Source organism: Siphateles boraxobius, unplaced genomic scaffold (assembly GCF_051911475.1).
Source record: "Siphateles boraxobius isolate OS27281-9 unplaced genomic scaffold, OSU_SipBor_1 163, whole genome shotgun sequence".
In the NCBI taxonomy this organism is placed as follows: domain Eukaryota; kingdom Metazoa; phylum Chordata; class Actinopteri; order Cypriniformes; family Leuciscidae; genus Siphateles; species Siphateles boraxobius.
In genome coordinates, this window is record NW_027508770.1 from 266,858 (window position 1) to 291,165 (window position 24,308).

General features: G+C 46.2%; 1 protein-coding gene across 2 annotated transcripts in view; it reads right to left on the minus strand.

Moving 5' to 3' along the window:
- Positions 1–776: 776 nt before the first annotated feature.
- The window catches only part of kdm6al (lysine (K)-specific demethylase 6A, like), a 73,219-nt gene continuing 49,687 nt past the window's right edge, over positions 777–24,308 (minus strand). The window contains exons 19-29 of one of the 2 annotated variants that reach the window (XM_077232092.1): positions 14,849–14,954; positions 12,947–13,152; positions 12,089–12,150; positions 11,944–12,018; positions 11,559–11,707; positions 11,331–11,445; positions 8,474–8,661; positions 7,502–7,643; positions 7,302–7,428; positions 2,146–2,316; positions 777–1,910 (exon numbers count right to left, since the gene is read on the minus strand). In XM_077232092.1, coding sequence (XP_077088207.1) covers positions 1,881–1,910; positions 2,146–2,316; positions 7,302–7,428; positions 7,502–7,643; positions 8,474–8,661; positions 11,331–11,445; positions 11,559–11,707; positions 11,944–12,018; positions 12,089–12,150; positions 12,947–13,152; positions 14,849–14,954 — 1,371 coding nt within the window. In that variant the 3' untranslated portion in view covers positions 777–1,880. The remainder of the gene's footprint in view (positions 1,911–2,145; positions 2,317–7,301; positions 7,429–7,501; positions 7,644–8,473; positions 8,662–11,330; positions 11,446–11,558; positions 11,708–11,943; positions 12,019–12,088; positions 12,151–12,946; positions 13,153–14,848; positions 14,955–24,308) is intronic. The other variant, XM_077232091.1, reaches the window with a different exon arrangement.

Genomic DNA, 24,308 nt, shown 5'->3' on the forward strand with positions numbered 1-24,308 from the left:
CTTGTGCTTGAACACAGAAAGAACTGCAGGCAGTGTCAGCTGACACGAGGAGATAACCGACTATTGAAGCAGATGTATTCGTCATTCAAAGCAGCGCTTGCTTACCATTCTGAATATCATCATGCTGATCACTCTTTTGGTGCGTTCAAGGCATCTTGCTGTTGAACGCCACCACAATACCGTAAATACGAGTGGGAAGCTCGGGATTCTCTTTACGAGCTGTGGACGAGTCAGTGAACAACATAGCAGAATACCACAATACTAAAAGGTATTTTAGCAGTGATACTGTCAAGCTTTTCAATTTACAGCAAACTAAGCTAATTGCGGCCACAGAATATGATGGCATTGTAATATAACAATGTAATGTAACGATAAAGTTTGCAGTGGCTTCATAAATTAATTAAATTATAAAAAATTACAGAAATGTGCATCAGGTGTACTTTGTTTTTTTTGTTCTTCATTTTCTAGAACTTGAGTTTAAGAACCTTGCTGTATTTTTGTGTAATTAAGAGAAAGTACTCCGCCGAAAGTGACTTGAACGCAGCACTTATTCCACTCCGCGCCGGTAAGATGACATAAAATTAGAACAGCCTTCGCTAAACTGAACCGCCAATCAGAGTTCTCAGAATCGGCCAAAACACACAACAGTGTCCGACTAGAACCAACGGCGCGGAACGGCCCGTTGGCTTGATGTGTGTGTGCAACTAAAACTGATGCGATGTCTTCATAAAGATGAGGACTAACACGTATTGAGACATACTTAATACAAGTGCATGAAAATGTTGACAACTTATTTAATAACTCATAAAACATTCTTCAAACAATAAAACAATTTAATAGTTTCTGTACAATGCTTACTAAGCAGTTTAATTCTATATAGAAAAATGCAGGAGTAGTTTAAATGACCAAACTCCTTCAAATTTAATGGCAGGTACTCTGGGAAAAATAACAGCATTCCATCCACAAATATCTTCAAGCAATAAATATGTATTTATAAATAGTGTAAATGTACATCAGGATTAGAAACAAACGAGGAAGGAAAAAAAAAGACAATTTAAACGTTATTCCTTACTCTATGTGCAACCCATTTTTCTTTGTGACTTGGCGGTTATGTTTTTCCACAATTTTTTCCATTTTCTTACCTAAGAAACAAAATATCGAACATGGTGTCAAAATAACAAGACAGGAAAAACAAAAGCAGTAAAAAACTAATATATATATATATATATATATATATATATATATATATATATATATATATATCACCTAATTCTTCACATTACAAATATTTTTTTGTAGATTTTGCCATCCAAAGTCATCGTAAAATCGATATCTACCATACAAAAAGCTAGGCTAGCGCTCCTTCGTGAAGGTGAACCCTTGAGACAGAGATTTCAGGTTTCAGCATTTTAACAAAATACAAAAAGAACCTCTCAAGTCAGTAGTCTGTAAGTGACGATGCCAGTTGTGATTGACACTATTTACAAAAACAAGTTTCCTATAATTTCCTCCCCAGTTTTTGTGATTAGTTTCTCACGTGAAGCAGCGGTGAGCCGGTATGGAGAGGAAGTTCGCTCACTACCGCCCCCTGCAGGCCATAACCACACACTGCAGTTATAGACCGCCCCTGCAGGCCATAACCACACACTGCAGTTTTAGACCGCCCCCTGCAGGCCATAACCACACACTGCAGTTATAGACCGCCCCCTGCAGGCCATAACCACAAACTGCAATTATAGACCGGTTGCATAGACACACACAGCCGCTGGAGTCGACGGTCCCGTGTGCTCACGAGAGACGACACCACTGTCCTGAATATCAGAAACGGTCCATTTATAGAGTTGCTGTAATGTGATATCCACATGTAGAGCATCTTAATGTCAAGATGAAGACGAACGAAGAGAAGGAGCCTGAAAAACACAAGGTGAACAAAGAATGTTATTCCAAATGCTCACGTTACACACACACACACACACACACACACACACACACACACACACACACACACACACAGACACTCTCTCTCTCCTGATCTAAAACCTTTAGGCGAGCCACTCCGGATCTAAAACCTTTAGGCGAGCCACCCCGGATCTAAAACCTTCAGACACCCTGGAACAAGAATGGCATTGAAATTAAATGACTTACTAAAGAGAACTGGTCGTAAACCTGCATGAGGTCGTCCATCCGGTGCTGCTCCAACACCACAAACCCCTCCAGCTCTCCACTGCCCTTCCGAGCGCAGGCCTGACAGTGAACCACGGAGGAGCGGCGGGCGTAGCTTTCGCTTGTCACGAACAGAAGGTTAAACACCTCCACCTGCAACAACACCAACAGAAGGTTAAACGCCTCCACCTGCAACAACACCAACAGAAGGTTAAACACCTCCACCTGCAACAACACCAACAGAAGGTTAAACACCTCCACCTGCAACAGAAGGTTAAACACCTCCACCTGCAACACCAACAGAAGGTTAAACGCCTCCACCTGCAACAACACCAACAGAAGGTTAAAGGTAAGGTAAAAAAAGTCACTATTTCTGAACAAGCTTACGATTAGGCAATATACACAACAAGCTTACGTTATATCTTAAGGTTTTCTTTTAGTTGAAAACATTAAACAATATGTATCAACAATAACAATATAAAGAACAAATGCATTTAAGCTCAAGCAATGCAATGCAAAAAAAAAGCTAATAAAGCAGCCCCAATTATCATACAGAACGTACATATACACTTGAGTCAGCATATAGTTATCGTGTTTATATTGTTTCACATGTTCACGTTGAGAAAAACAGTAATATCCACATGCTCGAGTGTGAAAACGCCTGACAGACGCTACAGAGACACAGATAACGGTGTGCATAAGCAAAGTTTCTAACAGCACTTTTCTGTTATTAAAGTCTCATTCGACCAAACTTAAAGGAAGCATACGTCTCAAAATTATTTTGCTATCAGATAAGTTCTCACCCACTTGGGTTTAAGGTTGTAACCGTATGAGATTTTCACGGTATGATAATTGGTATGAGAAAAAAAGCTGCACATCTCCCATTTGAACAAACATGTCTAATCAATTGAATTTATAAAATCTTAACTTATTTTTATTCTTAATTTATTAAGTAATTTAAGATAATTATAAGATAATAGTCTTATGAAATGTATTTTATTTCCTCATAAATTCTGGGTTGTCTGATATAATTGCCTGGATTCTATGATTTAATAGAAATATATTATTGAAAATGAAATTTGTAACAACATTTGTCAGCAGATTTTTTTCAACTTTTGTCAGCAGCACAACAGAGGTTTACTAAATTAAAACAGACACAAAAATCTATATTATTTCTTAAATAATGTTTAAATAAACTTTATTATTATTGTTATTGGTATAACTAAGTTGGCTATAACTAACTAAGTCTATTGTACAATAGAAATATATTTAAGCTAAACCGAAATTATTTTGACAGGTTGTACTAAACTCCTTTGAGTTTCAGTCAGTGTATTTGAAGATGATTCTTTTAAATAAAATTATGAAATGCTCATTTAGTTTTCTCAGAGCAGCTCTGGATATGTTCATGTGTTCACATCCTCATATAGTGAGCGAGACGGCAGAGGCTTTAAACACCATGAGAGTCACAAACACTTGAGTATGTACTAGGCGAAACGGCGCTGCTCATTCACACAGACAAGCAGAACATAGGTTTAGAGTATATTGCAGTTTTTTTGCGCAGTATATTAAAAGACTTATTGCACCGCTATATTTTAGATTTATTCATCCATCTATCAAATCGCACATTTTACGTGACATCTGCGTTATATTGTAAATTCCCTCAGCAACAGGGAAATAATACAGCCATAAGTTATAAATAGAACTTTATCTGCAGGGGGGATGGTGTTCGCGAATATGGGAGAGCATGTTCGACGCATTTCCTCCTTTCGCAGCCACTCTTCGTCCACATTTCTGGAAACAACTCGCTCTTGGTACTCGCTCGATTGCTCCTGTCTGCCTGCCGCTGCGGAATTGGTTTGCGTTTGTAAACTTTGTATAGCTTTTTGTTTTGAATCATTATTTACTATAATTTCCTGTAATTTATACTGCTAAATACAACTTACTCAACATCACATAATAACCTTAAATCGCTAGCTTCAATCTAAATCGTTGCTAACACAACACGCTAGTGATTCGCAAACCTGTTAGCGTGCCATCAGTGCGCTCTATTTATTTAGCGCGCTCGTGCCTTTTACAAATCCATCAAACAACTGTGGTGAGTATCAGTCAGTCAAACAAACACGGTGAGTCATGTCGTCATCTCCTCTTATTGTCATTTGCACTTCACGTAACATGTATAGCATAGCCTTCTCTGTCAGTACAGGATTTACATGTGATGAATGCAGGGAGATAGTAGATAGTCTGGCTGCAGTAGAGCCTGTGCGCTGTAGTCGCGGGAAAAAACACCGCTCTTCCGTTCCGATAACAACATCAAACAGATTCTCCCCACTCAGTGAAACACCCACTGAGAATCCTGTTGAATGTGCCCTAGTTATTGGTGATTCTATTACACGGAACGTGAAAATAGAGACACCAACCAGCATAGTCACATGTTTGCCAGGAGCCAGAGTGCCTGACATCAAAGCAAATTTAAAAGTGCTGGCTAATGCTAATCGTAAATTCTCTAAGATTATTATTCACGTTGGCACTAATGATAAAACCAGACGATTACATTACTTTAAATTGGGGCACTCCCGCAAGATTACTGCTATAAACATGAGCCTCGTATGAAAGGCAAAGGGGGAGGTGTTGCTGTATTTTACAGTAATATTTTCAGAATTACTAAGAAGTCTAGTTTCAAATATAATTCTTTTGAAGTGTTGGTGCTTAATGTAACAATATCTAGAGTAAATTTAAAAAAAATCACGTTTGAGATTTGTGCTGGCTACTGTATACAGGCCACCAGGGCACCATACAGACTTTATCAAATCATTTGCTGATTGCCTATCAGAGTAGCGCGAGAGGGGTGTATGTATTTCATTCAGATAAAGTAGCCTACCTTCCACATATACAGACCTACATATTGATGTAATAATTCCTTGTAGTAACAGCTTGTTTTATTAACTTAAGTTAGGAGTTATTAATATTATTAAAGTGTGAGTATTAAACTGCACAAGTCAATGAAAGCGTGCAGCTCTAACAAACCATTGGTCAGAGTGGTCGCGCTGACCACTGCGCATCAGCGCAAACAAGTTATCCAACTGACACCTTAAAGCTCGTTCCGCTGTAAATAGTTAATGCTATACATTTCAACCAAGTGTAAAGAGTCCTTATTAAACATTCCATACATGTTAAAATGACTGCGATGCATGTGGAAACTCCGTTCATGCGTACCTGATCACTTCATGTTTTTTCTCTGATTGGAAAGCTATCCAATCGTGAGACAAATGCCCTCTGATTGAGAGCACACTTTTACATATTCCAGATGAAAATGAACAAAATGCATACATGCATTATATATGCTTGTTGAAGTCACAAATGTAAATTTTACTCCTCCCAAATTGGTAAAAAAAAAAAAAAAAAAAAACATGCGGGTGTTATAACGGCTCCCGGTTTATAGATATGACAGCGCTGCTGCAACACGCATCTCTTCAGCAAGCCGACGTGCAAACTGCGCAAATGAAACTGAAAGTTTAGCTTACATTCTGAAGCTTAACACACAGTTGTCTTCATTAAAAGTAGTGAGATGCAGTTATGTTGCCAAGTGGAAGTGTAACACTTTTAACAAAACTGAAAGAAGTCAATAAAAACACGAATGACCAGGTCCAATCTGTTCTTCAAAGTCTAATTTAGGCCTGAAAACAAAGATGAAATCTAAAACAAATTTCATGGGAAACATTTTAATTTCTGTACTATTTCTGTGTTAGCCATTATGAATATTTAAAATATGCTTATGTTTATTTAAACATGGGGGGGGGGGGGGGGGGGGGTTATGGCACAGTGATGAACTCGGAAACTTAAAAATGGCACTTTATGACAAATAGGTTGCCGACCCCTGCTCTAGGTATTTATTCAAAGCAGTTGCTAAACTAACGAAAAATAAAGCTTCAAGCCCAGACGTTTTCAAGCAGCACAGCAGTAATGACTTTATGAACTTCTTCACTTATAAGATTGATAATATCAGGGAGAAAATTATAACTATGCAACAGTCTACTACAGTATCGCATCAGACAGTGCATTGTAGTCTCACTGACGAAACTTTACATTAATGCATTGCTATAGGAGAGGAAGAGTTTTATAAACTCGTTAAATCATCTAAATCGACAACATGTATGTTAGACCCTATACCGACTAAACTACTGAAAGAGACCTTCCAGAGGTCACAGATCCTCTTCTTAATATCATTAATTCGTCTTTGTCTCTAGAATACGTACCAAAAACTTTTAAGCTGGCTATCATTAAACCGCTTGTTAAAAAAACGCAACTTGATCCTACATAATTAGTCAATTACAGGCCGATCTCGAATCTATTTTTTCTGTCAAAGATAGACAGAGCCCCACTGAGCCCCACAAGGCTCAGTACTAGGACCGTTGCTGTTCACTCTGTACATGCTACCGTTAGGAGATATCATTATGAAGCATGGCATTAGTTTTCACTGTTATGCTGATGATACTCAGCTCTATATTTCTTCACGCCCTGAGGAAACTTACCAATCCACAAAATTAACGGAATGCATCGCTGATATAAAAAACTGGATGACTAATAATTTTCTACTAATTAATTCTAATTATTGGACAAAAAACTTCCTCAGGTAATCCTCCATCCTTCCTCACGTCTCAGCCCTTTTCTCCGCTGCACATGTATGGTTGGAGTCTAAGCAGTCAAGTGAAAAGAAGTTGCATATGCACAGGTGAGATCTGGTTTAATTTTTTTTTCACAAACAGTGGATAAGTAAATGTTCACGATATGATAATAGTACATGTCAATATCGTGATAAACTGTCACACCGGTATACCGCTACAACCCTACTGGGGTTCAGCTGAAGTTACCTGCAGTGATGGACACGGCCTTTGCTCAGACGACTGGTGTTTGGATTTCATGTGTTTGGATTTCATGTGATTTCTCATTGTGTTGGTGATATTATGATAACTCAGTTTAGTGCTTGGGATTTATCATGGATTCACTGCATTTACGGCCAGCAAAGCAACGTAGTAAAATTCAAACAGTATTTTATTTTTTGAATAATAATTACAGATCGAATATTCGTGCACAGCCATAATGAGAACGACCTGTAATTCGGTAACAGATCCAGAACTCACCTCACAGATGCTGCAGTAATGCGCCGGTTCATCTCGGCCTCTTCTGTGCCAGATCGTCTCCTTTCCAGCAGCCACCAGCGCCTCTTTAATGGCCTGGCACTGTTTAAGCGTCCGCAGCAAACAGAACCTGTTCACCACAGAGATTGGTTACAGCTCATTACCGGCCAGATAAACACGCTGACAGAGGAAACTTCACTCACTTGATCATCTCAAACAGCTTGAGGTCGGACACTTTAATGTTCCTCGCCATGTTCCAGGAGAGATGCACCATGGGAACCATAGATTTGACGCTCTGGAGTTTGTTCCACTCGTAGCGTTCGACGGCCAGCTTGTACTGATAGGCTGCAGGGAGCAGACAAACAGTCACATGACAGCGGACCACAGCAGACACAAGAGACTAGTGGTGCAACGGATCACAAAACTCACGGTTCGGATCATTGAATTCTTCGACACCACAGCAAAAACTACTAGCCTAACTGGTAAAGTTCAAACATTATTAAAGACAAGTGAACAGTCAGTGATAAAATAAAAAAAATACACAAATTATCGAAAAGAGATTAATTCTAAATAAAGTTACAGTCTAACAGTAGTATTCAGGTACAGAAATCAATAATTACGCCTAAATGTAAAATAACTATTTATTCACTGTAGAAATGAAATATAGATTAATCTTTGTTAAATCTGTATTTTGTTGTTTTATTAACATTAATGACACAGACAACAGTAGGAATATTAGGCTGCTGTCACTTTAAGACCGAATGCAGGGACCGAATAAACTGACACGCATCCGGTTTATTTCTCAACTGTTCACTTATGACAGAACCGAGAGAATACTTGCAGAGACGGGGATTTAGACATAATTTGTGTGCATGTGTATGTTCAAGGGCAAGGAAACACGAAAGAGGAATCAATTCGGTGTTCGAGCGCTGTATGAAACGCATCTCTGTCTGCGCGAGTCCGAATTTTCGCCTCCTCTTCCGCATTTAAAGTAGTTTGAATGTGTAAATTGGCAAGACAAAACACGTCCAAATGCTAAACGCTCACTCTATGATGGGTTAAATGTAGCAGGTAATCCGTGAATCCCATGCGTGCCGAACCGTGGGTCAGCTGATCCGTACTCATCACGATCACCTGCGACCCGTTGCACCGCTACGCGAAGCTCGTGCACGCACCTGAGAGAGGGCCCACGTTCCAGGAGATGTTATTGCACCAGCCGATGGCCTGGACCCAGTGCACCGTCCCCGTGTTCAGCCACACCAGATCTCCCGGCCGCTGGATGAACCGGTACACCGGCACGTTCGCCTCGTACAGGTCCTCCAGATTCGGCCACCACGAGCCCTTCAGGAAGTTGATGTTGTTCCTGCAAAAGGGCGTCAGAAGAGACACTAGCAAATCAATCGAAGGACCGACAACAGAAGCGGTTTCAGATGCGCCACATGATCTGAAGTCTTAGTTCAACCAACAATTAAAAAATGGTCATCAATTACTCGCCCTCATGTCATTTCAGACCCGTAAGGCTTCCGTTCATCTTTAAAACACAAACAAAGATATTTTAATGGTATCTGAGCAACTTCTGTCCCGCCATTGAAAGTTCATTCACCTGAAACTGTGATGCTTAAAACATTAATTATATAAATCCATATGAATGGAGCATTTAAATCCAAGTCTCCTGAAGAGACACTATCGCTTTATATGATCAGATTAAACATAGGCTTTTATTCACATATAAACATTAATCGGCGAACGAACACAGATGATGTTCATGCTCGCGTGTTTCGCGGCACATTTGAGCTTCTGCAAGAACCAATGAGGTTTGCTCTCGCAAGTAAAGTTTAGCTTTCTTTTACCGATGATCGATGCTAACATTAAATCTGTTGATCATATAAAGTGATCGTGTCTCTTCGGATTAATCCACTCCATTCATATGGGCTTATTTTACCATCTCTTTATGAACGTTTGAAGCGTCAGTTTTGGGTGATCACACTTTCACAGGAGAGACAGAAATCTCTCAGATGTCATTAGGAATATCTTCATTCACTCGCCAAATAAGATTCTCGTTGGTCTTCGAAACACAAATGAGGACAATTTAAACTTTTGGAAGCAGCATCCTTTTAACTTTGACTCCGGGGTCCTACACATTTCCATTTCAAAATCACATACTTTTCCAGAATCCAATTTCCAAACCCCTCTGTAGATTTTTCAGACCATATTTAACATAAATTGTTCATAAAGCATTATTTTCAGCATTACATTTATTCATTTAGCTGACGCTTTTATCCAAAGCGACTTACAATTGCTATATATGTCAGAGGTCGCACGCCTCTGGAGCAACTAGGGGTTAAGTGTCTTGCTCAGGGACACATTGGTGTCTCACAGTGGATTCGAACCCGGGTCTCTCACACCAAAGGCATGTGTCTCATCCACTGTGCCATCACCACCCGCAGTGGATAAGACACATGCCTTTGGTGTGAGAGACCCGGAGAGGTCTCTCACCCGGAGAGATGCGTGTAAACATTTGGTATATACACACACATCTATAAATATTCTTATTTTCTCAAGTTTTTCTCTTATTTTCTCAAGTTTTTCTGTTGGTTTTCTCAAAGTGTTAACATGCGCTTGCATGATGAGAAGAAACCTAAAACGCTTTATAACCTGTATTATATACTATATTCACATTTGACACATCGGTTTGATGTTGAATAAACACACAAAAAGCAAAGTAAAGCAGTGTTAATTTCGTAAATATTTTCGTCATTATTTTCGTCACAAATATATTTTTGCGGACGAAAACGAAACGAGAACTAAAAAAGAAGTCACTAATGGAGACTAAAACTATGACTAAATTGATTGACATTATCGTCAACGAATAAAGGACGAGACGAAAATCCAATCAGCAGATGGGAGAGATGCGAGGAATGAACAAAACAACCAATCGGCAAAACGGAACAGGCGAGACCACATGATAAGAGAACCAATCAGAGCCTGACTTATTGAGACGTGAAGTGAAGGTATTCTTTGACCGAGCTCCCGGGTAGACGGCATTCGAAGAGACGATGTCTAAAAGAGCGACAGAATGTCCACAGCCGAGACAAAAAGAAGGGGAGACTTGTGGGCACACTTCACGTTTGATAACGAACAAAACTAAAAGTGTAAAGCATGCAGAGCGGTCATTCGTGGCAAGAACACAACCAATTTGAAAAGACATTTACAGACGAAAATGTCGTTCAGTGAACTTTAGATTCAAATTAAGGTGGTTTAAGGTCCTGGACCTAACTTTATTTTTCTTTTATTGATGGTGAATTGGCAGCTAGTTATTGTTTACATTACCATGACAGTGTTTTTTGCTGCTTAAAAGCGAAATAAAGACACAGTTGAAATTGAAATAAAGACACAGTTGTGTTGAAATAAAGTTAAATTTGTGTTTTATACATTTTGGTTAAGTTTGTTTCCTATACCAGCGGTAAAAATTGTCTAGTAAATCTGTTATTGATTTTAATCTTATTTTAGCCGACTAAAATAAGACCAAAATTAAAACAAATCAGATGACTAAAACTAAAAAGAATTATAGTCAAAAGACTAAGACTAAAACTAAATTAAAATTTCTTGTCAAAATTAACACTGAAGTAAAGTCTGATTTAGCTGATATTTATCTGTTGCTGGTCTGAGTGACACACACACATTCGACTAGTGAAGTTCAAAAGAGACTCGCTTTGCATAATGAAAACGAGTGCCTTGAATTGAGTTCAACAATCACAAAACGGTGATTCTCATAAATTGATTTATCTGTGCGGGAAGCACAGGGATCACTAAACTTTTGCCCATGAAAACACTGCTTGTATGATAAATGTATTTATAGAAATTCTTAATTTTACATTTTAGAATACTGAATAGGCTCAATAGACTGTAAACAAATTTTTACATTATCCAGACCTGGAAATGACTAAAATCAAATGTCAAACTGCGTATGAACCCTGTTGACTACAGTTGCCCTCAGACAATCAGGAACGAGAGGATTGAAACGTCACGTACTTCTCACAGAACTCGCTCATCACACCCCAGTACGGCTCCGGCACGGCAAACCACTCGCAGTCGCCCGGCCCGATGTTGATGTTCACGGCGCAGAAGTTATTGTGCTCTTGATGCCCTAGATATGAGCAGAGAGATCATGTGATATGAGCAAAGAGATCATGTGATATGAGCAGAGAGATCATGTGATATGAGCAGAGAGATCATGTGATATGAGCACCTGGCTCTCACCTGGAGTTCTGCTGCCCGGGACCTTCATGAAGAGCTGGACCGTGTTCATTCCCAGAATGCTGTGGCCCACGTGACTGAGTAGGTTTCCGGCGGACACGACTCGAGCAAACGCAGGCAGTTTACTGAGTTCCTGCAGCTGCAGTTTCCACCTGCAGGGGGAGCAACAGTTTACCTCGTGCTGTAACTACAGACTCAACACACGGAGCTGAAGAAGTGATGGTGTTCCAGTCATTCAAGGAAACTGGCCTGTCATTTGTTCTCAGTTTGAAATCACTGCTTGCACATACAAACACTTGGCTTTGGGAAATAAATGAGACACTATGATGCTTATTAAATCACAATATACAAAAAAAACAAAGGGGAACCACATGCACCCGAGACTCACTTCTTTTCATCCGAGACGTCGATGTTGGTCCCAAACTTGACTTGTTTGAAAGGAGCTTTGCGGCTCCTAGAAACACTGAGCAGAATGAACAGATTAGCATCAGCGCAGCTAAAGCATCATAGGTTATTAAACACGTCAAACTCACGTTTCCGATGACGTGATTTCAGAGTCCGACAGCTCCTTCTGCCCCTTCTTCTCATTCTCTTCCTGAAAGCACACAAGCTCAGTTATTAGGCAAAATACCACGTGCAAACGATTAGTACTGATTTGAGAGAGATCAACCTATATATCGTTTTCCCGATATTTAAGCATTTTCCCGTAATCAGGTATCAGTTTTGTAACATCGGATTCACAGGTAAACGGCACCATCTTGTGGCTCTTTTGAGAATTGCGTGGCATTAAAGCACTGAGTCAGAGGGGAGATCAGTCAACAACAGTTCAGAGGGAAAATAACTTGCATTCCTTAATTAATAAACTTTATTTGAAAGCCATTACTGCAAACAAGTTAAAACAGTTTTCCTGAACACAACTTTTTGCCTGTAGTTAATATTAATGCTGTTGTTATAGATATAAAGATGCAAAGGCAGTCATGTCTTTTTATTATTCAGGCAGTTTAGAAAGTTTTATGCTTTTTAAAAAGAAATTGATATTTTTTGTTCAAAGCATTGTACTAATGCTCATGTAGTATTCATTACCTGTTTGTTTACCTTATCAAAGATTTTATTTAAAACACACAATTTAGTGACAGTGCTTTTCTTTTTCACTTTCAGACCATTTATTGATGTAGAAGTGTGTTTTGTTTGCAATGAGGGAGTGAAATTGCAAAAATTGCAGCATTTAAGTGTTAAAACAGTTTGTTCAGTTAAATACTGTAATTGTCAAAACCAAAAATAAAACAAATAATTATCGGTTTTTGGTCACATAAACATGCATATAATTGGTATCTGTAATAAAGAAATCCCTCTGGTGAATCTGCATCTGATAGGGTTAGTGTTAGCTTTACCCTCAGAGACTCCTGGAAGGACGAGGCCTGGTACTGGGCATATTTGGCGATGGTGGTGTAGGACCGAGTGCCCTCGCAGCGCCACTGCTTCTTCTGCCCGCTGGAGTCCCAGTTCTCGTCGGCCGGCTGGCACAGCTGAGTGCGCACCTCCACCAGGTGCTCGGGGTTCGCCTCCACCAGCGTCTTCGTGGAGAACAGGCCCAGATCTGCAGAGACAGAGAGAATGAGGCATTTATATAGCGCTTTCATATGTGCTACGGTACAGCCGAGCTTTACAATCATATCAGGGAGTCTCTCCTCAACCACCACCAGTGTGCAGCACCACACACACACACACTCCCCAGAGGATGGGGATTATTAGGAGGCCATGATTGGCGAGGGCCATTGGAGCGAATGTGTCTGGTACACCGGGTTAGTGTTACCAGAAGTGCAACGTGGGATTTTTAATGACCACAGAGAGTCAGAATCTCGGTTTACCGTCTCATCCGAATGACGGTGCTCTTTGACAGTATAGTGTCCCGTCACTACACTGGGGCGTTAGGACCCACACAGACCCCAGGGTGAACAGCGCCCCCTGCTGGCCACACAGAGTGAATAGCGCCCCCCGCTGGTCTCACAGACCCCAGGGTGGGGCGCCCAATCCATCAGCCGGAAACTGAAGCCTCGCGGGAGCCGTCATTGTAGCAGAACTTCACCTGCTGTTAGCATTCCATTGACTCCCATTCATTTTGGCGTCACTTTGACAGCGAATAACTTTACATCTGAGACGTCCAAAGACTTCATTTGTCCATTATTTATTTTTAAAGAAACACTACAATGTATAAAAGGCTCCATTACTCTGTATCTTATGTTATGGCCCCGTAGAAGCCGTTTTTGTAAAAATAGGCAAACGATTGCGTAATAACCACACGACTGTCACACAATAGAGAAATTACCGTATAGACAGGAGGAGAAGCTCACAGGCAATCTTTTACTGTCTAGAACCCCATAGATAGAGAGTCCATAAAAGCAAAAGGAACATAATATTTCAACGTTTTTGAGGAATTAGGTGATTCAGATTTGTCTTGGCACAGCTACTAGAAGATTTACAGCTGTCAGACTGTCGTCAAGCTCAGTTTGAGCCTGCAGTCGCTCAGACATCAGGAAGTGAGTGCTATAATCAGGCTTCAGTTTTCTCCGTTGAAATCAATGGGGTCGCTGTGTCCATTTCTTTTACGGTCTATGAAAATAACCTATTACTAAGAAATATCTTGATTTTAGTTTTAGCTAATTTTATTGCATTTTGAGTCATCTTGAGGCCCCTTGCTGAGAACCACTGCTTTAAATGCTTCCAAATAGGTTCTGCTATGACAGATCTTGACTAAAAAGAGAAAACTAACCATTTTATGCCAATTTTACACCTTTACAACATGTGTTGTGCTAAAAATTAAGATCTGAAATCAAGCAAGAATAGCTTTAACAACTCACTCCGGATAAAAAGAATCTGTCAAAAGCATTTATGTAAAAGTCAAAAAGGTTGATATATGATAATAATAGTCTACAAAATCTGATTTGATAATGTGGCAGACCAAATAAGACAGAGAAATAACGGCTTTATAACAATAGTGCGAGCTGTAAATCAGTCAGAGAATTTTGCATTTCGTCCTTGAATTCTTTTCAACAATGGACAGCAAAGCAAGTTTCAATATGTTCCCTAGTTGCCATGGAAACTGCAGAGAAGTGCGTCTTTCCCACATTTGGTGTGTATGAGTGTGAGTGAGTGAGTGAGAGAGAGAATGTGTGTGTGTGAGAGAGAGTATGTGTGTGTGTGTGAGAGTGAATGAGAGAGTGAGTGTGTGTGTGCGCGAGTGAGTAAGTGTGTGTGTGTGTGTGTGTGTGTGAGGAGAAGCTAAAGGCTCTGACCCAGTTTGAGGGCTCCTGCTAGGCCTCGTATGACGGTCACTGGGTTGGACTGGTTTGTGCAGAACTGGTGCAGTGGCGGGAAGAAGGCGTCTCTCTTATTCTCCAACTGAAACACAAACACATTGTCAATCACATGCGGCGTTACACATCTCCGTGCAGAAACACTCACTCTCACACACTCTCTCACACGCACTTGCTCGCGCTCTCACACACGCTCACTCTCACGCACGCTCACTCTCACTCACGCGCACGCTCACTCTCACGCACGCTCACTCACTCTCACGCACGCTCACTCTCACGCACGCTCACTCTCACTCTCGCGCACGCTCACTCTCACTCTCGCGCACGCTCACTCTCACGCACGCTCACTCTCGCGCAAGCTCACTCTCGCGCACGCTCACTCTCGCGCACGCTCACTCTCGCGCAAGCTCACACGCGCAAACTCACTATCGCGCAAGCTCACTCTCGCGCAAGCTCACTCTCGCGCAAGCTCACTCTCGCGCACGCTCACTCTCGCTCACTCTCAATCTCGCGCACGCTCACTCTCACTCTCGCGCAAGCTCACTCTCACTCTCGCGCACGCTCACTCTCGCGCACGCTCACTCTCGCTCACTCTCAATCTCGCGCACGCTCACTCTCACTCTCGCGCAAGCTCACTCTCACTCTCGCGCACGCTCACTCTCGCGCACGCTCACGCACGCTTACTCTCTCGCGCACGCTCACTCTCGCGCACGCTCACTCTCGCGCACGCTCACTCTCGCGCACGCTCACTCTCGCGCACGCTCACTCTCGCGCACGCTCACTCTCGCGCACGCTCACTCTCGCGCACTCTCGCTCACGCTCACTCTCGCGCACGCTCACTCTCGCGCACGCTCACTCTCGCTCACTCTCGCTCTCGCGCACGCTCACTCTCACTCTCACTCTCGCGCAAGCTCACTCTCACTCTCGCGCACGCTCACTCTCACGCTCTCTCACGCACGCTTACTCTCTCGCGCGCTCTCTCGCGCACGCTCACTCTCGCGCACGCTCACTCTCGCGCAAGCTCACTCTCGCGCAAGCTCACTCTCGCGCAAGCTCACTCTCGCGCACGCTCACTCTCGCTCACTCTCGCGCACGCTCACTCTCACTCTCGCGCAAGCTCACTCTCACTCTCGCGCACGCTCACTCTCACGCACGCTCTCTCACGCACGCTTACTCTCTCGCGCGCTCTCTCGCGCACGCTCACTCTCGCGCACGCTCACTCTCGCGCACGCTCACTCTCGCGCACGCTCACTCTCGCGCACGCTCACTCTCGCGCACGCTCACTCTCACGCACGCTCACTCTCGCGCACGCTCACTCTCGCGCACGCTCACTCTCACTCTCGCGCACGCTCACTCTCACTCTCGCGCAAGCTCACTCTCACTCTCGCGCACGCTCACTCTCACGCACGCTCTCTCACGCACGCTTACTCTCTCGCGCGCTCTCTCGCGCACGCTCACTCTCGCGCACGCTCACTCTCGCGCACGCTCACTCTCGCGCACGCTCACTCTCGCGCACGCTCACTCTCGCGCACGCTCTCTCTCTCACTCTCGCGCACGCTCACTCTCGCGCACGCTCACTCTCACTCTCGCGCACGCTCACTCTCACGCGCGCTCTCTCACGCGCTCACTCTCTCGCGCGCTCACTCTCGCGCACGCTCACTCTCGCGCAAGCTCACTCTCGCGCACGCTCACTCTCGCGCACGCTCACTCTCACTCTCGCGCAAGCTCACTCTCACTCTCGCGCACGCTCACTCTCACGCACGCTCTCTCACGCACGCTTACTCTCTCGCGCGCTCTCTCGCGCACGCTCACTCTCGCGCACGCTCACTCTCGCGCACGCTCACTCTCGCGCACGCTCACTCTCGCGCACGCTCACTCTCGCGCACGCTCACTCTCGCGCACGCTCACTCTCACTCTCGCGCACGCTCACTCTCACTCTCGCGCAAGCTCACTCTCACGCACGCTCTCTCACGCACGCTTACTCTCTCGCGCGCTCTCTCGCGCACGCTCACTCTCTCGCGCGCTCTCTCGCGCACGCTCACTCTCGCGCACGCTCACTCTCGCGCACGCTCACTCTCGCGCACGCTCACTCTCGCGCACGCTCACTCTCGCGCACGCTCACTCTCGCGCACGCTCACTCTCGCGCACGCTCACTCTCGCGCACGCTCGCTCTCACTCTCGCGCACGCTCACTCTCGCGCACGCTCGCTCTCACTCTCGCGCACGCTCACTCTCACTCTCGCGCACGCTCACTCTCACTCTCGCGCACGCTCACTCTCACGCACGCTCTCTCACGCGCTCACTCTCTCGCGCGCTCACTCTCGCGCACTCACTCTCGCGCACGCTCACTCTCGCGCACGCTCACTCTCGCGCACGCTCACTCTCGCGCACGCTCACTCTCGCGCACTCTCACGCACGCTCACGCAATCTCACGCACGCTCACGCACTCTCACGCACGCTCACGCACTCTCACGCACGCTCACTCTCACGCACGCTCACTCTCACGCACGCTCACTCTCACGCACGCTCACTCTCACGCACGCTCACTCTCACGCACGCTCACTCTCACGCACGCTCACTCTCACGCACGCTCACTCTCACTCTCACGCACTCTCACTCTGACGCTCACTCTGACGCACGCTCACTCTGACGCACGCTCACTCTGACGCACGCTCACTCTCACGCACGCTCACTCTCACGCACGCTCACTCTCACGCACGCTCACTCTCACGCACGCTCACTCTCACGCACGCTCACTCTCACGCACGCTCACTCTCACGCACGCTCACTCTCACGCACGCTCACTCTCACGCACGCTCACTCTCACTATGGGATTAGATTTCGGTCACAATTCTGAGCGCGCAAGATCACATTTTGAGCGCGTAAAAGGGCATTTCGCAGGCGCGTGAACTGAGTTTTGCGGAGAAATGTTCATCTCACAGATAAGAAAATATTTTGAGCGAACGAAAATCAATTTTTCATTTAAAATAAGTATTTGGATGTGCGCAGACGTTCTCTTTCGCATGAGCAAAGTTTCACTTTTTTTGTTCCTTTCGTACCAGCCATAAGCGCTCTCTAAGCACAGACGGCTTGCTTGCTCAACACAACCCAGCGTTACAATATGCCATAATTCCAGCCAATCAGAGATGAGGCTGCTAAATTCTGATTGGCTGGCTTGAAAACCAATCACAATGTTTCATTGTGTATTTACCATGGTAACTGTCCTTTCAAAAATGCCACTTTATTTTCACTTTGTGTTATTTTTTATATTATTAAATGACTGTAGTGGCTCATATCAACATTGTATTAACAAAAACTAGTTTGGGACTGCTATTTAATTGCTTTAGCATAGTCCTAATGTTTTTCTAGTCTTATGAGTCATTCTTACAATTTATGTGTATGTTAAGTAAAGGGGAACAGTACTTGTGTGTGTTAATTTTTGTGTGAAAAATGTATTATAATATGCCTATATTAGGGATGGGACGGTATGAAAATTTCATATCACGATTATAGTGACCGAAATTATCGTGATTATCAATACTATCACGGTTTTGTTAAAACAAGATGAAAGTGTTAAAAAAGAACTGATGCTCACACTGAAAACATTTCAACAAGTTTTATATTTGAGAATCAACAAACAACAAATAAAACAGGCAGCTCTATGCACTTTTTAAAGCAAGATTCTATTCTGTGGCATTTTGATTTTCTTCCTTATAATGACCGTCGTCAATAGCAACCTATTATAACACAGCGCACATCCATGTATCACAACGGACGCGCTCTCTCATTTCATTCAAATACAACTTGTCATCTTGCGTCTCCGTTTTTGATTGTATTAAAAAGAAATCAGAGTTGATTTATTGTTTACAGAATTTGATAGTATTGTTGTGATCATATTGTCTGGACGAGTTTTGTACGCTAAATGGATTTAACAGCTAAGAATAGAGACATTAATCTCTATTCAATATGTCTCCGTAATTACTGTATGTGGTAAAAAAAAAATCGGTGTTATAAGTGTACAATGAATATACATTATTATCTCTTAAATGTCACTCTTAATGGTCTCGTTTGAACTTATTCGTTCGTCTTTGGCTCAAAGCCACTTGCTGCGAACTTTTCTTCGCGGAAGCTTCAAGTTTATTTCAAGTGAGTGAGATAAAATATGTCAACTCAAAACAACATTTTGTGCCCAATTACTTCCCAGACGTAGTTTTAGTTTTGAGATCAAAGTTAACTTGCCTTGCGTTCGCTACAACAGTGGATGATGGTCACACAGGACGATTCGGCAGATTTGAAGTGTTAACTCCTGTCACTGCAACTTTTTTTGAGCATGTTCTGCAGACAGGGTGACCATCCTCGATTAAGTTTCCCTCAGGATTTTTGTAAATGCCAAAATATGACCACACCTCAGATTTGGTCCTCTTAAAAGGCTGAAAAAAATCTCCCGAACACGGTCACCGCCTTCCGCCATTCCTTCTCGAATAAAAAAAAAACCAACATTGCGCGCCTGCGTCAGACAGTTGCTGGCTGGACAGGATTTATAGTGAGTTATTAAAATCGCGATAATCAAACACGGTTTTAATGATAATTGAATTTTTAACGATATTACTAACCGTCAGTACATTTTATCGTGGTTTATAGTGAAACCGGTAATCGTCCCATCCCTAGCCTATATATATTCAATGTAAATTGTGATAATCGTAATTAATAATCGCAATTACAATTTCAAGGGAATAATCGGCAATTATGATTTTTGTCATAATCGTGCAGCTCTACACGCACGCACACTCACTCTCACGCACGCACGCACACTCTCACGCGCACTCTCACGCACGCACACTCTCTCTCACGCACACTCTCACGCACGCACACTCTCACGCACACTCTCACGCACGCACACTGTCTCTCACGCACACTCTCACGCACGCACACTCTCACGCACGCACTCTCACGCACGCACACTCTCACGCACGCACACTCTCACGCACGCACACTCTCACGCACGCACACTCTCACGCACGCACACTCTCACGCACGCACACTCTCACGCACGCACACTCTGACGCACGCACACTCTCACGCACGCACACTCTGACGCACGCACACTCTGACGCACGCACACTCTGACGCACACTCTCACGCACGCACACTCTCACGCACGCACACTCTCTCTCACGGACACTCTCTCTCACGCACACTCTCACGCACGCACACTCTCACGCACGCACACTCTCACGCACGCACACTCTCACGCACGCACACTCTCACGCACGCACGCACACTCTCACGCACGCACGCACACTCTCACGCACACTCTCACTCACGCACGCACACTCTCACTCACGCACGCACACTCTCACTCACGCACGCACACTCTCACTCACGCACGCTCTCTCTCACGCACACTCTCTCTCACGCACACTCTCTCTCACGCACACTCTCTCTCACGCACACTCTCTCTCACGCACACTCTCTCTCACGCACACTCTCTCTCACGCACACTCTCTCTCACGCACACTCTCTCTCACGCACACTCTCACGCACGCACACTCTCACGCACGCACACTCTCTCACGCACGCACACTCTCTCACGCACTCTCACGCACGCACTCTCACTCACGCACACTCTCTCTCACGCACGCACTCTCTCACGCACGCACTCTCTCACGCACGCACTCTCTCACGCACGCACTCTCTCACGCACGCTCACTCTCACGCACGCTCACTCTCACGCACGCTCACTCTCACGCACGCTCACTCTCACGCACGCTCACTCTCACGCACGCTCACTCTCACGCACGCTCACTCTCACGCACGCTCACTCTCACGCACGCTCACTCTCACGCACGCTCACTCTCACGCACGCTCACTCTCACGCACGCTCACTCTCACGCACGCTCACTCTCACGCACGCTCACTCTCACGCGCACACTCACTCTCACGCGCACACTCTCACTCACGCGCACACTCTCACGCACACACTCTCTCACGCACGCACACTCTCACTCACGCACGCACACTCTCTCACGTAGACTCTCACTCACGCACTCTCACTCACGCACACTCTCTCTCACGCACTCTCTCACTCACGCTCTCACGCACGCACTCTCTCACGCACGCTCACTCACTCTCACGCACGCTCACTCTCACGCACGCTCACTCTCACGCACGCTCACTCTCACGCACGCTCACTCTCACGCACGCTCACTCTCACGCGCACACTCTCACTCACGCGCACACTCACGCACACTCTCTCTCACGCACGCACACTCTCACGTACACTCTCACTCTCACTCACTCTCTCACTCACGCTCTCACGCACGCTCACTCTCACGCGCGCTCACTCTCACGCGCGCACACTCTCACGCGCGCACACTCTCACGCGCGCTCACTCTCACGCGCGCTCACTCTCACGCGCGCTCACTCTCACGCGCGCTCACTCTCACTCACGCGCACACTCTCACTCACGCGCACACTCTCACTCACGCGCACACTCTCACTCACGCGCACACTCTCACTCACGCGCACACTCTCACTCACGCGCACACTCTCACGCACACTCTCACGCACACTCTCACTCACGCACGCACACTCGCACACTCTCACTCACGCACGCACACTCTCACTCACGCACTCACGCACACTCTCTCTCACGCACTCACGCACACTCTCTCTCACGCACGCACGCTCTCACTCACGCACACTCTCACTCACTCTCACGCACACTCTCACTCACGCACGCACACTCTCACTCAAGCACACTCTCTCACTCTCACGCACGCTCACTCTCCAGCACACTCCCGCACTCACACACACACGCACACTCTCACTCACGCACGCACACTCGCACACTCTCACTCACGCACGCACACTCGCACACTCTCACTCACGCACGCACACTCGCACACTCTCACTCACGCACACTCTCACTCACGCACTCACGCACACTCTCTCTCACGCACTCACGCACACTCTCTCTCACGCACGCACGCTCTCACTCACGCTCACTCTCACGCACACTCTCACTCACTCTCACGCACGCTCACGCACACTCTCACTCACGCATGCATACTCGCACACTCTCACTCACGCACGCACACTCTCACTCACGCACGCACGCACACTCTCACTCACGCACACTCTCTCTCACGCACTCACGCACACACACTCTCTCACGCACACACACTCTCATTCACGCTCACTCTCACACACACTCATTCACTCTCACGCACACTCTCACTCACGCATGCATACTCGCACACTCTCACTCACGCACGCACACTCTCTCACGCACACTCTCTCTCGCACTCACGCACTCTCTCTCACGCACACTCTCACGCACGCACGCACACTCTCTCTCACGCACGCACGCACACTCTCACTCACGCTCACTCTCTCTCACGCACACTCTCTCTCACGCACACTCTCTCTCACGCACTCACGCACTCTCTCACGCACGCACGCTTTCACTCACGCACACTCTCACTCACTCTCACGCACACTCTCACTCACGCATGCATACTCGCACACTCTCACTCACGCACGCACACTCGCTCTCACGCACACTCTCTCTCGCACTCACGCACTCTCTCTCACGCACGCACACTCTCTCTCACGCACGCACGCACACTCTCTCTCACGCACGCTCTCACTCACGCTCACTCTCTATCACGCACACTCTATCTCACGCACTCACGCACTCTCTCACGCACGCACGCTTTCACTCACGCACGCTCTCACTCACGCACGCACACTCTCTCTCACGCACGCACGCACACTCTCACTCACGCACTCACGCACACTCTCTCTCACGCACTCACGCACACTCTCTCTCACGCTCGCACGCTCTCACTCACGCTCTCTCTCACGCACACTCTCACTCACTCTCACGCACGCTCACGCACACTCTCACTCACGCATGCATACTCGCACACTCTCACTCACGCACGCACACTCTCACTCACGCACGCACGCACACTCTCACTCACGCACGCACACTCTCACGCACTCACGCACACACACTCTCTCACGCACACACACTCTCATTCACGCTCACTCTCACACACACTCATTCACTCTCACGCACACTCTCACTCACGCATGCATACTCGCACACTCTCACTCACGCACGCACACTCTCTCTCACGCACACTCTCTCTCGCACTCACGCACTCTCTCTCACGCACGCACACTCTCACGCACGCACGCACACTCTCTCACGCACGCACGCACACTCTCACTCACGCACACTCTCTCTCACGCACTCACGCACACTCTCTCTCACGCACGCACGCTCTCACTCACGCTCACTCTCACGCACACTCTCACTCACTCTCACGCACGCTCACGCACACTCTCACTCACGCACGCACACTCTCACTCACGCACGCGCGCACACTCTCACTCACGCACACTCTCTCTCACGCACTCACGCACACACACTCTCTCACGCACACACACTCTCATTCACGCTCACTCTCACACACACTCATTCACTCTCACGCACACTCTCACTCACGCATGCATACTCGCACACTCTCACTCACGCACGCACACTCTCTCTCACGCACACTCTCTCACGCACTCACGCACTCTCTCACGCACGCACGCTTTCACTCACGCACACTCTCACTCACACTCTCACTCACGCATGCATACTCGCACACTCTCACTCACGCACGCACACTCTCTCTCACGCACACTCTCTCTCGCACTCACTCTCACGCACGCACACTCTCTCTCACGCACGCACGCACACTCTCTCTCACCCACGCACGCTCTCACTCACGCTCACTCTCTATCACGCACACTCTCTCTCACGCACTCACGCACTCTCTCACGCACGCACGCTTTCACTCACGCACACTCTCACGCACTCACGCACGCTCGCTCTCACGCACGCTCGCTCTCACGCACGCTCACTCTCACGCACGCTCACTCTCACGCACGCTCACTCTCACGCACGCTCACTCTCACGCACGCTCTCTCACGCACGCTCACGCACGCACGCTCACGCACGCACGCTCACTCTCACGCACGCTCACTCTCACGCACGCTCACTCTCACGCACGCTCACTCTCACGCACGCTCACTCTCACGCACTCACGCACACTCTCACTCACGCACGCTCACTCACGCACGCTCACACGCACTCACGCACACTCTCACTCACGCACGCACACTCTCACGCACACTCTCACTCACGCACGCACACTCTCAAGCACTCACGCACACTCTCACTCACGCACGCACACTCTCACTCTCACGTACGCTCACGCACTCACGCTCACTCATTCACTCTCACGCACACTCTCACTCACGCATGCATACTCGCACACTCTCACTCACGCACGCACACTCTCTCTCACGCACACTCTCTCTCGCACTCACGCACTCTCTCTCACGCACGCACACTCTCACGCACGCACGCACACTCTCTC